Source organism: Cynocephalus volans, chromosome 6, assembly GCF_027409185.1.
Source record: "Cynocephalus volans isolate mCynVol1 chromosome 6, mCynVol1.pri, whole genome shotgun sequence".
NCBI classification, from domain to species: domain Eukaryota; kingdom Metazoa; phylum Chordata; class Mammalia; order Dermoptera; family Cynocephalidae; genus Cynocephalus; species Cynocephalus volans.
Genome location: NC_084465.1, coordinates 76,066,566 through 76,080,876, shown reverse-complemented (window position 1 = coordinate 76,080,876; position 14,311 = coordinate 76,066,566). Strand labels below are relative to the sequence as shown.

Genomic DNA, 14,311 nt, shown 5'->3' with positions numbered 1-14,311 from the left:
ACACAGACTGTAAATAGGTAGCAGATCTAGGATTAGAGCCTCAGTGTCCCGAACCCCAGGTTCATGCACTTAATCATTCTGCCCCCTGAATTTGGGTTTTTTTTTCATCCATACAAGCCCATCTCCATTTTGTAAATGAATCTGACAAGAGCTAATTTATTTTTTTTCCAAGATAATTATCTTTTGAAATTTTCTCCTCATAGGCTTTTCTTTTTATTCAAGCTCCACTGTACTTATTAGCTCTTGGCTTCATTTCTTCTTCCCTTGGACATTCTTATTATTTCTCTCAGTGATATTTACTGCACTTTACAAGTACCATCTGTGTCTATAACTAGGGAAGAACACATCCATTGTTTTTTCTTCTCTTCAAAATTAAAAAAGGTTAAAAAATGGAATTTTACACCAATATTTGACTAACCTCCATAGACATATTAAAACCTCATTTTTATTACTTTTTTTTTCACACAGTCCTGCAACTAGTACATTTTTTGCAGACCCAAGCCTGTTTAGATAAATTTATTTTTAAAAATTCTTCAGTTATGTTTAGTTTTTTTCTGTATTAACTCACTTATATGGAGAAAAAATTGATCTTTTGATACAAGTTTACTATGAACTCATAAACTGATATTTATCAATCAAAACATGCAGGGAGAAATAAGACCCACTATACTTTAAATTGTATGTTTGGTGGAAGTCAGATAAGTGATGTCTTCCAAGAAGGAAAAAAGTTTATTGCATTTCTACAGACACTGCTCAACAACAAATTCACAACAGGACTATTATGAGCTGATCTTGATTTTAACTATGACTTTGTTCCTGGTAATTTCACAAGTAGACTGAGAAAATTGATGTTTATTTTCTGTCTCAGCTTTATTAGTACTTCATAAGCTGAGACTAAAGACATATGCTAAGAAATCTCTGGGTTTTCATCCTTCCCACATTAAACTGTTCTTTTAATATTAGGCTTTAAGATGAAAACCATCTGCCCACCCCCACCAAAAGGTTATATTTAATTTTTATCCCAGAAGATAGCGTGTTCTTTCTGCATATAAAAAGGGGCTACACACAAGTTTCGTGGACCACAAAGAAATTATTTTCCCAAATGGGTTAATACTTTTACTTTTGGAGACAGGTTTTAAATTTTAAAATTGTAATAATTTCCTTCTCACGTTAAAAAAAGAATTACAAAAAAAAAGAATTTCCTTATGCACTTGGGCACCTCCTGCCTTCACCTCCATGCCTAGTTTAACCAAATCTATGGATGAAACTGTGGTCTGAACCTTGGAGCCCACCAGGACTTCCTGGCTACCCTCTGCTGACAAAGTTCTCCTTTCCCTTCAGGTAAAGGCTCTGTGAGGGCAAAGTCCCAGGTGATGGATAAGGGGACTCAAGGACTGAGACTGCCAGAGAAAAACCAGGAGAGTGAGGTTTCATTTCCAGACATAAAAAGATATAGAATAAATTGAAAAAGGACCCGCAATCTCTGCAGAGGCAACCACACCTCTGAAGACAGCTGGATGGATTGGAAATCATTCTCAGGGCAAACTTAGAGTCACGTAGCCACGTGTTGAAGGATCCTGGGTCCCTGGGTCACCACTGGACAGCTGAGAGAGCTCTGGGAATCATCAGCAAATAAATGGTGGCAGAACCCACGGTTTGGATACTGTATAAACGCAGTCCCTTCCATTTCTGAAAACCCGTCACAGAAGTAGATGAGAGGGCTACTACTGTCGCAATATTAATCTTTCTCCTCCCGCTGTTCATCGCTGAGATCTAAGGTGCCAGGAGCATCTTCTGAGAAGCATGTTCACCTTCGGGAGCAAACCAACAGCCCTGATTAAGGATCTGCCTGCAGTCACTGTCGGGGTCACCGCCCCTTCCAACAGAACCTTGCAAGGCTTCTTTTATTGTTGGGCCATCTGAGCAGTTTCTAGGATTACCAAGTTTTTCTGAAGCATCTGTTAGGATAGCGAGACGCAAGGTTCCAAGCTGCATCCCGGGAGCTTGCCCCCTGGCTGTGCGACAGCAGGGTGACATACAAGGTGGAGGAGCCACAGCGGGGCGCACCGCGGTGTCCTGGGACAGGCTGGGCGTGGCTTTCAGGCGGGCGGGCAGCCAGGGGTGGGAGGAGGCGTCGCAGAGGGGCTGAGCGAAGGCTCACGTCGCTGTCCCAGGAAAGGACTGGCTGCGCCCCAGGGCGAGGACTCGCAGCTTCCCTCAGGGCCGAGCGGAAACAGACCGAGAAGGTCCAAAGAGAGGAGCGCTGAGGAGCCGCGGTGGCCTCATCCTGCCGGCACCCGCGTCCGGGCTCTGCGACGCCTTCCGCGCCACCCGCGGCTCCAGCGATGCCTGGCGGCGCCTGGGCGCTGGCGCTGGCGCTGATGCTCCTGGCCCCGGGGGAAGGTCAGCAAGGTAGGGGCGCGGGGGCGCCGCCTGGGCCACAGGAGGAGGGGACCGACTTCTCGGGTGACACGCGGCGTGTCCTTGTGCATCTTTAAGGCGTGTGTCCCTCACCCACCTCCCCTCTGTCCTACCGCGATCTGTGACGTGGTCACGTAGGCTGGGGCTCTTCGGTTTTCTTTTGCGCACAGGCAGTTGCTGCCTCCTCTTCTCCTCTAAGACCCTCGGTCCTATTTTTGTGTCTTTGTTTCCTGCTGATATCCTGCTCTTGAAGGGCCTTTTCATTTACTGCAAGGAACTTTCACTAGGATCTGCCAGGTGTCCTAGCGGGAGCAGATCTGAACTATCAGAAAAGAGCTCAGTTCCAGACTGGGAGATTTCCACCTCCAGCCCCATCCCTGGAAATTGTTAATTGGTGAACATGTTATCCCTACAGTAAATCACCGAGTTAAGTTCTGTGTAGTATATATTTTTTGTATATCTGTAGAGTCAGTGTTGCTTCTGTAAAAAAGATCTCTATGGAGAGAATACTTCCCACTTTAATTGACAACAAATAAAACTTAATTTAAAATACAGTGAAGTTAAAACAAAATGATGTTATTTAGCCCTTTCTGCTTGTTTTTGTGTTCAAATAGAAATACTAAAAAAATACTAAAAAATACTAAAAAAAAGTGTTGTTCTTCTATTGCAAGTTTTCTTTTGTTTTTTAGAAATAAGCCTGATTTTTGTACAACTATTTGCGACTTGAAAAAAATTACGTGCAACATTTATAATGTTCAGGGTATAGTTTTGTCTTATCTTGTTGATTTTAATCCGTTTTGCTAACATAAGTTGCTCTGTACGAAGGGGGGGGCAAGAACTCTCCCTTGTAAAATTTTAAAAGGACTATTAAAACCCAATTTATTAATTATATCCTGAAATGATGCACCTTAACATGCTATCATTGGTCTGTGCCTTGTTCGGTTTGCTTACAGATTTACTAACTAGGTCTTTATGAAGAACTTTTAAAAATACATGTAATAACATTATAAATATGAATTCATTACAGTTAGATATTTCCAGAAAAAAAAATGACCAATATATACAAAGGAAGATGCTCCATGTTTACTACAGATCGTATAACCCTTTTTTCCCTGTATACAATGGCTGTGTCATCTCTCTACTTAAGGCAAATAGTATTCCTTACCAGGTTAGCTTATATCATGGTAAAGTTGGTAACTTCTTTATGTTTTATAGAGTAGAAATAGAAGAAGAGATGAATGGAAAATCCCTGAGACTTAAAAAAAAAACAAAAACAAAAAAAACCTTTATTAAGATACAGTGTATATACCATACAAATCGCTCACTTAAAACGTACAATTCTAAGGCTTTTAGTATATTCACAGATATAAGCATCCATCACTGCAGTTTTAGAACCTTTTTATCAATTCAAAAAGAAATTCTGTATCCTTAGTTATCATCCCCTATTCTCTTCACCACCCTCTCTGCCTCCCCAGCTGTAAGCAATTACTAATCTTTCTGTCTCCGTGAATTTGCCTATTGTGGATATTTTATATAAGCAGAATTATATAATAGCTTGTCTTTTGTGACTAGCTTCTTTCACTGAGCGTACTGTTTTTAACGTCCACCCATCTTATCAGTACTTGGCTTCTTTATAAAGTAGAATAATATTCCATTCTAAAGATATAACACATTTTGTATATACCTTCATCTGTTGATGAACATTTGGGTTATTTCCACCTTTTGGCTATTATAAGTTATGCTGCTATAAATACCCAGATATAAAGTTTTGTGTGAAAAAATATTTTCATTTCTTTTAGGTATATAGCAAGAAGTGGAATTACTGGGTCAGAAGGTAACTGGATGATTAACCATTTGAGGAAAAGCCAGAATGTTTTATACAGTGGCTGCACTATTTTTTATATTTCTGCAGGAATGTATGAAGTTTCCAATTTCTCCACATTACTTTCAATACCTGTTATTATCCAACATTTTGGTTGTAGCCATGTTAGTGGGTGTGAAGTTGTTATCTTGTTGTGGTTTGATTTGCATTTCCCTAATAAATAATGAAGTTAAGCATTTTGTTTTTCACATACTTTTTGAACATTTGTATATCTTTTTGGAGATACGCCTACTAAGATCCTTTGACATTTTAAAAATTGGATTATTGGCCTTTTTGCTCCTGAGTTGAACAAGTTATTTGTATATATTAGAAACAATTCTCTTACAATGTGTGACTTGCAATTATTTTCTCCCATTCCGTGGGTGGTCTTTTCACTTTCTAGTGTCCTTTGAAACACAGAAGTTTTTATTTGTTGTTATTTTGATGAAGCTAAATTTGTCTATTTTTTTGTTGTTGATGCTTTTGTTTTCATATTTTGGAATCCATTGCCAAACCTAAAGTCATGAAGATTTAGCACAATGCTTTTTTTCTAAGAGTTTTACAGTTTTACTGTTATATTTTGATCTTTGATCAATTTTGAATTGATTCTTGTGTATTGCATAAGGTTAGAGTCTGACTTTATTCTTTCTCATGTGTCTATCCAGATTTCCCAGCACATTTTTTGAAAAACTGTCCTTTCCTATTGAATGGTCTTAGCACTCTTGTCAAAAATCAGTTGACCATAGATAAATGGTTTTTTTTTCTAGATTCCCTAGTTTATTCATTGATCTGTATCTCTATCCTTATGCCAGTATTACATTCTTTAGATTACTATTGCTTTGTAGTAAACTTTGAAATAGGAAAATGTGGGTCTGTCTACTTCATTCTTCTTTTTCAAGATTGTATTAGTTATTCTGGGTTCCTTGAAATTCTGTATGAATTTTAGAATTAGTTCCCTGTATGGAACCTAAAGTACAATGGTGAATTAAAGTGGTGGGAGTGGACATCCTCTTTACGTTCTTGATCTTTTGGGAAAGTATCTAGTCTTTCTTCATCAAGCACGATATAAGCTGTCGGTGTTGTGTAGATGCCCTTTATCAAGTTGTGGAAATTTCCTCTTATTTCCAGTGTGTGGACTGATTTTATCATAAAAGGGTGTTTGATTTTTTTTCAAATGCTTTGTGTCTATTGAGATAACCATGTGAATTTTGATTTTCATTCTACTGATATGTATTGTAATAATTCATTTTTGGATATTAAACCAACCTTGCTTTCCTAGAATAAATCCCACAAGGTCATGGTTTATAATTTTTTTTTCTGTTTCCAGATTTGGTTTGCTGGTATATTGTTGATAATTTTTGCTTCCATATTAGAAATTCTTTTCTGAGTCTTTTCTAATTTTTTTCTATTATTTCTTTTACCTAATGATTATTTAGGTTTCATTTCCACATATGTAAGTTTCTTAAATTTCTAATTTTATTCCATTGCAATTAAAGAGCATACTTGTGTGAATTCCACTTTTTTAAATTCATAGAGGTTTGTTTTATGGTCTAGGATATGTACTATTCTGGAGAATGTTCCATGTGCACTTTAGAAGAATTTATATTTTGCTGTTATTAGGAATAGTGTTCTATAGATGTCTGTTAGGTCAAGTTGGTTTAGGGTGTTGTTCTAGTCTCTATTTACAAGTAAATATTCTGTTTATTTTTTCTATTCATACTGAAAGTGGAGTATTGGAGTCACCAATTATTATTGTTAAATGTGTATTTTTCCCCTTAGGTTCTGTCAGATTTTGCTTCATTATATTTCAGTGCTCTGCTATTAGGTGCATTTATGCTTATAATTGTATTATCTTCCTCATGGATTAACCCTTTTATCATTATAAAACGTTCCTCCTTATCTCTAGTAACGTTTTTTTTGTTTTAATGTCTTCATCTGATATTCATGTAACCACTCTAGCTTTCTTTTGCTTTCTCTTTGCATGATATATCATTTTCCATCTTTTTACTTTTGCTCTATTTGTATTCCCTGTAAAAGGCACTCAGTTTACCTCTTGATATATAAAGAAGGGCAAAGCAAAATGATTTAGTGAAACAGTCACTATTTTGCCTTGCTTTTTAGCCTTTTTTGCTGCCACAGAGCCCAAAATTCTATTTTGAGTATAAAAAGCTAAATTAGGGCTGACCAGTTATCTCATTGGGTAGAACATGGTACTGGTACTGATAACACCAAGGTCAAGGGCTCAGATCCCCTTACTGATCAGCTACCGAAAAAACCTAAAACAAAGAAACAGAAGCTAAATTACTAATTCTTATTTCTCATTAAATTTAGAGCCAAAAAGTGGTTTCTCTCTTTCCCACATCTTTAGAAAAGTTATAAGATTTTTAAAATTTACAAATACTTGAAATTCTCACATGGAAATATACAGAAGATTTTAAAATTAGAAACTCTGTTATTATAAAATGCCTGCCATTGGGTGTTATGCATGCACCTCTCAAAAATAAAATAATCTATTTTGGTTTTTTTTTTAACGTATTTATCAATCAATCCTGAATTTTAAGGAATTCTAGACTTGGCCATTGTATTAAACCAGAAAACAATCTAATGCAGGTTAACTTACAAAGTCATGCATTACATAATAGTGTTTCGGTCAACAACAGACTACGTGTATGACGGTGGTCCCGTAAGATCATGAATGGTGCTGAAAAATTCCTATTACCTAGTGATGTTGTATCTGTTATAATGTCGTATAGCACAATGCATTACTCGTGTTTGTGGTGCTGCTGTTGTAAACAAACCTACTGTGCTGCACGTTGTATAAAAGTATAGTACACACAATTATGTACATTACATAATACTTGATAATAAATGCTTATGTTACTGATTTATATATTTACTGCACTAAACTTTTTATCACTATTTTTGACTGTACTCCTTCTACTTATAAAAAAAAGTTAACTGTAAAACAGCTTCATGCTGATCCCTCAGGAGGTGTTCCAGAGGAAGGCATTGTTATCATAGTAGATGGTAGCTCCATGCATGTTATTGCCCCTGAAGATGTACCAGTGGAACAACATGTGGAGATGGAAGACAGTGGTATTGATGATCCTGACCCTGTGTTGGCCTAGGCTAACAAGTGTGTTTGTGCCTTAGTATTTAATTAAAAAGTTTGAAAAGTAAAAAAAGAACAAAACAAAAAAGCTTATGAATGAGTATATAAAGAAAAAAATTTTTGCACAACTATACAATGTGTTTGTATTTTAAGCTAAGCATTACTATGAAAGTCAACAAGTTAAAAAAATTAAAAAGTTAATAAAGTAAAAAAGTTGTAGTGAGCTCAGGTTAATATATTATTGAAGAAAGAAAAATATTTTTCATAAATTTAGTGCAGCCTAAATGTACAGTGTTTATAAAGTTTGCAGCAGTGCACAGTAATGTCCTTGACCTTCACATTCACTTACCACCCACTCACTAACTCACCCAGAGCAATTTCTAGTCCTGTTAGCTCTACTCAGGGCAAGTGCCTTATGCAGGTGTACCATTTTTTATCTTATACTGTATTTTTACTGTACCTTTTTTATGCTTATATATGTTTATTTATTTATTTTATTGAAACATAATTGATTATACATATTTGTGGGGTTGAGTTGGCTATCAGTATTAGTGTACAGTATGTGATAATCAAATCAGGATAGTTGGCATATTCATCATTACAAAATATACCCATTCTTTGTGTCCATTAACCAATTTCTCCCTAACTCCTCTCCCCTCCTCCTTTCCTCCATCCAGTAACCATAGTTCTGTTCTCTCCTTCTGAGTGTTTATTTTTTCTTTGTTTCATGCACTTTCTTTTTTAGCTCCTACCTATGAGTGAGGACATGAGGTATTTCTCTTTCTGTGCCTGGCTTACTTCACTTACAATTTTCTCCTAGTTTACCCATGTTGCTGTGAATGGCAGAATTTCCTTCTTTTTTATGGCAGAGTAGTATTCCATTGTGTATGTATACTACATTTCCTTTATCCAGTCATCTGTCAATGGACATTTAGGTTGATTTCATATCTTGGCTATTGTAAATAGTATTGAGATAAACCTGGAGTGCAGGTGTCCCTTCAACATGATGATTTCCATTCCTTTGGGTATATACTCAGTAGTGGGCTTGCTGGATCATATGTTAGTTCTAGCTGTAGTTGTTCAAGAAACCTCCACGCTGTTTTCCATAAAGGATGTATTAATTTACAGTTCCACCTTTCTCCACATTCTTGCCAGTATTTATTATTCTTTGTCTTTTTGATAACAGCCAGTCTAACTGGGGTGAGATGATATCTCAAAATGGTTTTGATTTGCATTTCCCTGATGATTAGTGATGTTGAGCATTTTTTCATGTGCCTATCAGCCATTTAAATATCTTCCTTCGAGAAATGTCTATTCAGCTCCTATGCCCATTTTTAGATGTGTTTAGACACACAAATACTTACCTTGTGTTACAATTGCCTACAGTATTCAGTACAGTAAAATGCTATACAAGTTTGTAGACTAAGAGACATAGGCCATACCATTTAGATTAGGTGTGTAGTAGGCTATTCCATCTAGGTTTGTGTAAGTACACTCACCACAATGAAAGCACCTAGTAATGCATTTCTCAGAATGTATCCCTGTCATTAAGCAACACATACCTGTATCTTTTGCAGATACAGGAAACCATTTGCACATTCTATCACTATGTATTTATTATTTATAACCTGATACATTCTCCCAAAGTATATGAAATCCAAGAATTGCAGATTCTATTATATACTACCCATTTGCCTTAAATCATATTAGGAAGAAGAAAGAGTATGTAGAAATGTAAATTTTTTTTTTTTTTTTTTGTCGTTTTTTTTTTTTCGTGACCGGCACTCAGCCAGTGAGTGCACTGGTCATTCCTATATAGGATCCGAACCCGCGGCGGGAGCGTCGCCGTGCTCCCAGCGCAGCACTCTACCGAGTGCGCCACAGGCTCGGCCCTAGAAATGTAAATTTTAATGTATATTTTTTAGGCAGTTTTTTTCTTTTTTTTGAGGGGGAGAAGTTATATGGGAGGTTTGCTAGAAAGTTCTGCACAGCATGCCATGAAACTGACAGATGAATCTAAAGTGCCTGTGGAGTTATTTTTTTAGTACTTGAGAAACTATGTCCCCAATCCTCGAATAGGAGCCCGAGCCAACACTGTCATTATCACTTAGTTAACTATATCATACATTCTAGAGCTAAGGTTAGAATGAAGTTTTTAAAGTGTAGCTTAAGATTTTTAAACTTTCTACACAGACCTTGAACATTCTAAAAAAGGCAAGTAGATTTTTAGAAAAAAATTGTGAAATAATAGATAAAAATATGAGTTATTATTAATTATATGAACTAAGAATTTTTCTATGAAATAAATACTACATAAAAATAAATTATTTAAGTAAAATTCCTGTTTAAATATTACACAATTATTTAGTATTGCTGACGTCACACAGTGATTTCGACTACACTTACTTTATCTTCAGCTTTGTATTAGGAAATAATTATTTAAAGTAGCAAAATCAAAGGAAATGTGAGAACTACAGAGGTGTTTAGGAAAGAGAAATACTACACAAAATATAGATGGAGTTATTGACTTTTTTCCCAAGACAAAATTCCGTTGTAGAGAAGAGGTCAGAGAAAACATTTCAACAATTCTTGCAAACCTCATTAATAATCTCCTTTAAAATACTTTCCTAGTTACTAATCTAGTGCACTGTTTGTATATTGAAGGATCTTAGCAATATTTCAAAATTGGATAAAATAATAGCACATCCCCTGAATTCTATTTATGCATATTTTAAAAAGTATTTATCAAGTGTTGACAGATTGCTATTGTCAACATCACTAGAGCCTTTTGGGTTAAATTCTTCTTGAGAAGTTTACAACTAATTTGTAAGGAGGCACAAGAGACAAAAGAAAGAGGGGCCTTTTGTGGTGACTCCTAAAATCTTTTACTAAAACCAAAAATTCTTTAGGGAGAGTTTTCATTCTGGAAAATAATTCCTTTTGGACAGTTCAATTGCTATAATTACAAACAACAAAATAAATAGTAAAAATAATCATCATGATAATGACTCAATGTTTGTAAGCTACACTAGTGAGATCCACTTGTAAATTAGTACTCAGTTTATTGTGCTCCTTCTTAGTTTAAGTTGGGAAACTGATTATGGTTTATAAGCACTTCTGTAATTTAAAATTACTTAATAAATGTTTGGGAGTTTTATTCAGTAAGTTTTATCCACAGTGAAATATGTTAGTAATGATTGAATTATTTCTTTCACATTTCTATTTCATAGATACCTTCTTTATTCCAGTGTTTTCCTTCATCAAACATATAGTATTTGGAGATTTTCTACCTACTATGTCAGCAAGATACTCTGTTATCCAAATAAGTGCAGTTCCTTGTGGTGCTTATTATTTGAGTAACTTGGGAGCGCGGAGCTTCAAACAAGAGTTGGATTTCTAGGATAACTCTGATTTTGCTGCCTACTCTTCTCCCCTCTCTTCATGTTGAGAAGAAAAGCTTTATGTTCTGCCACTGTGGATTTGACAGAAAAAGTATCTTTGAGGCAAAGACTATTCAGATAACAGGTTCTCTAAAAAAACTACAGAACTCTTCCTTTCTACGTGGTCTTATATTGTTTCTCTTTCAAACCTGCTCCCCTGCACCTCAATCCTTTTTCTGTGCTTAGTAATAAGAAGATACTTCCCATAATTTATCTAACACCAACAAAAAAAAAAAAAAAAAGAAAGAAAGAAAGAAAATCTTTCAAAACTTTTTATTCTTTCCTGCACCAAAGATGGCAAACTAACAAAAAACAAACAACAAAAAAATGCATGAAACTTCAGTATGAGGGCACTTTACAAAAATTAGATTGGCATTAAAAGATTAGTTCAGTTCATTGCATTTCAGGATCTGGCAGAGATAGGATTTGGTGGGGGGCGGGCATGTGGTTGCTTTGGGGGAAAGCTGGTCTTAGGGATCAACAATGGCATTCAAATCTGGAGGACCAGGCCCAGGATGAATCTTTGTAGAGCCTGTGACTTGAGGTGGTCGGAATAAACAAATCCTAAATCAAGAGCAATCAGCAATATTGGTTGTTCAAATTAAGTGAAATTAAAGTTCTTATAGCTTAAGTACATCCAAAATACATACGGAAGAGTATTGTGTATTTGTTCATTGTGTTTATGTAATGTGCAAGTTAAGTCACCTTTTACTTATTAAGAGACCCTAACATTTCTGATGGTCTTTATGTGCAATAGTGGGTTTATTTGCTTTATTTTTGTTTTGGGAATCAATTTGAATTGAAGACTGAACTGTATCAGTGAACAAAACACATACATAAAGACACCTGTCCTTTCCATCCTAGCTCAGGAGTGCTCTCCTGGGGGACACCAGTTTCTTCGGAGTCCGTATAGAAGTGTCCATTTTGACTCCTTGCATCTCCAGCAGTCAGCTGCTCAAGACCTGATATGTGACCACTCCCTCTCTCCCGGATGGTATCGATTTCTCATCTTTGACAGACCTGCTGAGATGCCAACCAAATGTGTTGAGGTATTTCAATTCACTAAGAAAAACATGTGCTTCTGCTTATGTGTTTTTTCATATGAGGATTGAATCTTCTTACTTACAGCCAACTTATCATGCTAAAATAATATTTTAATTTTGTATCATATTGCAATAATCCAAAGGAACAGTCACATGTTACCTAGTCTAATAATAATAGTAATATTAATAGTTAATGTTATGCTCCATGCCATCCACCAAGTGCTTTTACCCACAATATTTGACATAATTGTCACAACCATAGGATGCAATCTATCATCATTACTTACATCAAACAGTGCAGAAAACACGTAGTCTTAGGCACAGTGCTCCCAAAGTCACCCAGCTAGCAGGTCAAAAGGCCAAGTTTTGAACACAGGCAGTCATTCTCTAGGACTCATGTGCTTAACCACAAGTAACCTGCAAACAGCAAAATACTGTATATTTTAAGTGCTTCAGTTTTTGTCAGTTGCTGCCTGACACGGCATTTCTTAGCTTATGGCTCTGATGGCTTGATTAGCACCTCCTATTCCAAGACAAAAGGGAATTCACCCTGGCAGTGAAATCCTCCAAGTGTTTTTTGGTCCCAACCTGAAGACGGTGCACCTGCAGCAAATTCAACATCCTGGAGGCATGTGACCTCATCCCCCTGAAGCTTTCTTTTCAAACCCACAATTTGTGCAGCGAGCATACCTTGTATTTCTTTATAGTTGTGGACATACAAGCATGGGTCTTTCAAACACATTATATTCAATTTTGTCTGTTTTTGAACTTTTACACATGGAACGACACAGAATGCATTTTTCTGCATCTTAACTTCTCACAAAGTTCACTGTCTTGACCGTATATACCATTGATAATTCTCATAGTGGTAGTGTCTTATTTAGTGAGTTAGCCTGAGTGGGTTCTTTCACTTAAGGAGCTTTGACAAATACATTTTCTTCCAAAATGCCTCAAAGAATAAGCACAAGAATAAAGAATGTAAGGCACGATTTCTTGGGTATTCCTCAGTTAGCTTGTGTTCCTTATCAAGCTACTCCTTAAATTTCTATTGAGAATTCTATTATCTTTATCATGATTTTCAAATGCAAGTTCTCCCAAATTCATTCATATTCCCCATTCAGTTGATGGTACTGTCATGAAATAGACATTATCTCTACTTATGACACTTTTGACTAGTTAGCCTTTCAATTCACCTCCTGTTATTACTACCATATTTCTTTTCACATGATCTAAGGAATGAGACTCAGTCTAAATCTGTTAAAAACTAAATTCATTACCTCAGCATCCTCAGTTATGGGATCAATATGGTAAGGAAAGGTTTGAACCTGACATTTATTTTGCATCTCAGGCATTCCATGCACTAGTGGACATTATCATGTATGTAACCTCACCTGGTCTCTCAGTGATGCTTTGAGGTAACTATATTACCTCATTATATACATGAGGATGTAGAAACTGAGTTTCATTCATGTGACCAAAGTCATGCACCTGGGGGGAGGCAGCACAATATGCAGTGTCTGCCACAGCAGGAGCCCTTCCCCTTAGCACACGTCTCCATCGATCTCAGATGGCTGAATTCGCAAGTGAGTCCTGGCATGAGCGGGTTTTCAGTTGTGTTATATAGCTAATGCAGGAACCATAATATTCGAGAAATACATTCATGTCACACTTGCCAGATTACTAAAGGTGCTCATCACTCTATATTACTCTCTATAATCACATGCTGGGTGTGATATCTATTCCTAAAAGTTATTTTTTTTTAAACCTAGAGGAATGCAGCTACTATTTACTGCTTGAGTGAGATTACCTCATCATATAGGATTATGGCTTAGCAGAAGACTTATTTTCCTTATCATTATCCACATTTCATGAATTATGCAGTAACAGAATTTTCCTTTTCAAACACTTATGTAAAAAAAACCTCAGGAAAGACATTCAGATTTTAACAATGTTTAATTTATGGCATATGGCTAAGTCTTATTTTCTCTTTTTTATTTGGTTATTTGTCACTTTTGTGACATTTTGTTTGCAAAAACTAAAAACAAAATCAGAATTTAAAAGTAAAGTTTGAGAAATTTGGAGGAAATTCACTACATCCTGATATGTTTGTGTTCTTGTCTTTGACTGAATTTGCTGTAATTGATTGTAGAGCCCCACACAAATGTAGAGATGAAACAGTTTCCCTGGCCCTCTTCCTGGAGATCAGCTAACTCGTGTTCCTGCTGTGTCCCATGGGGAAGTGTTCTCTGTCCCCACCCTTTCATTCTCTTCTTGAACCAAGACTTTAGAGCATTCAACAGGAAAACTGACAGACTATTCTTATTTTCTACAAGATAATACAAGTCTGCTGAAATGATTTCTATTTGTGATGTTTAAAGTAATACATATGCATTATAGAAAACTCAGAAAATAAATATGAACAGAACATTTATTC

General features: G+C 36.1%; 1 protein-coding gene across 1 annotated transcript in view; it reads left to right on the top strand.

Annotated features, from left to right (window-relative positions):
* The first annotated feature begins 2,345 nt into the window (after positions 1-2,345).
* Positions 2,346-14,311, top strand: part of VWDE (von Willebrand factor D and EGF domains) — a 76,091-nt gene continuing 64,125 nt past the window's right edge. The window contains exons 1-2 of the mRNA XM_063101053.1: positions 2,346-2,412; positions 11,699-11,883. Coding sequence (XP_062957123.1) covers positions 2,346-2,412; positions 11,699-11,883 — 252 coding nt within the window. The remainder of the gene's footprint in view (positions 2,413-11,698; positions 11,884-14,311) is intronic.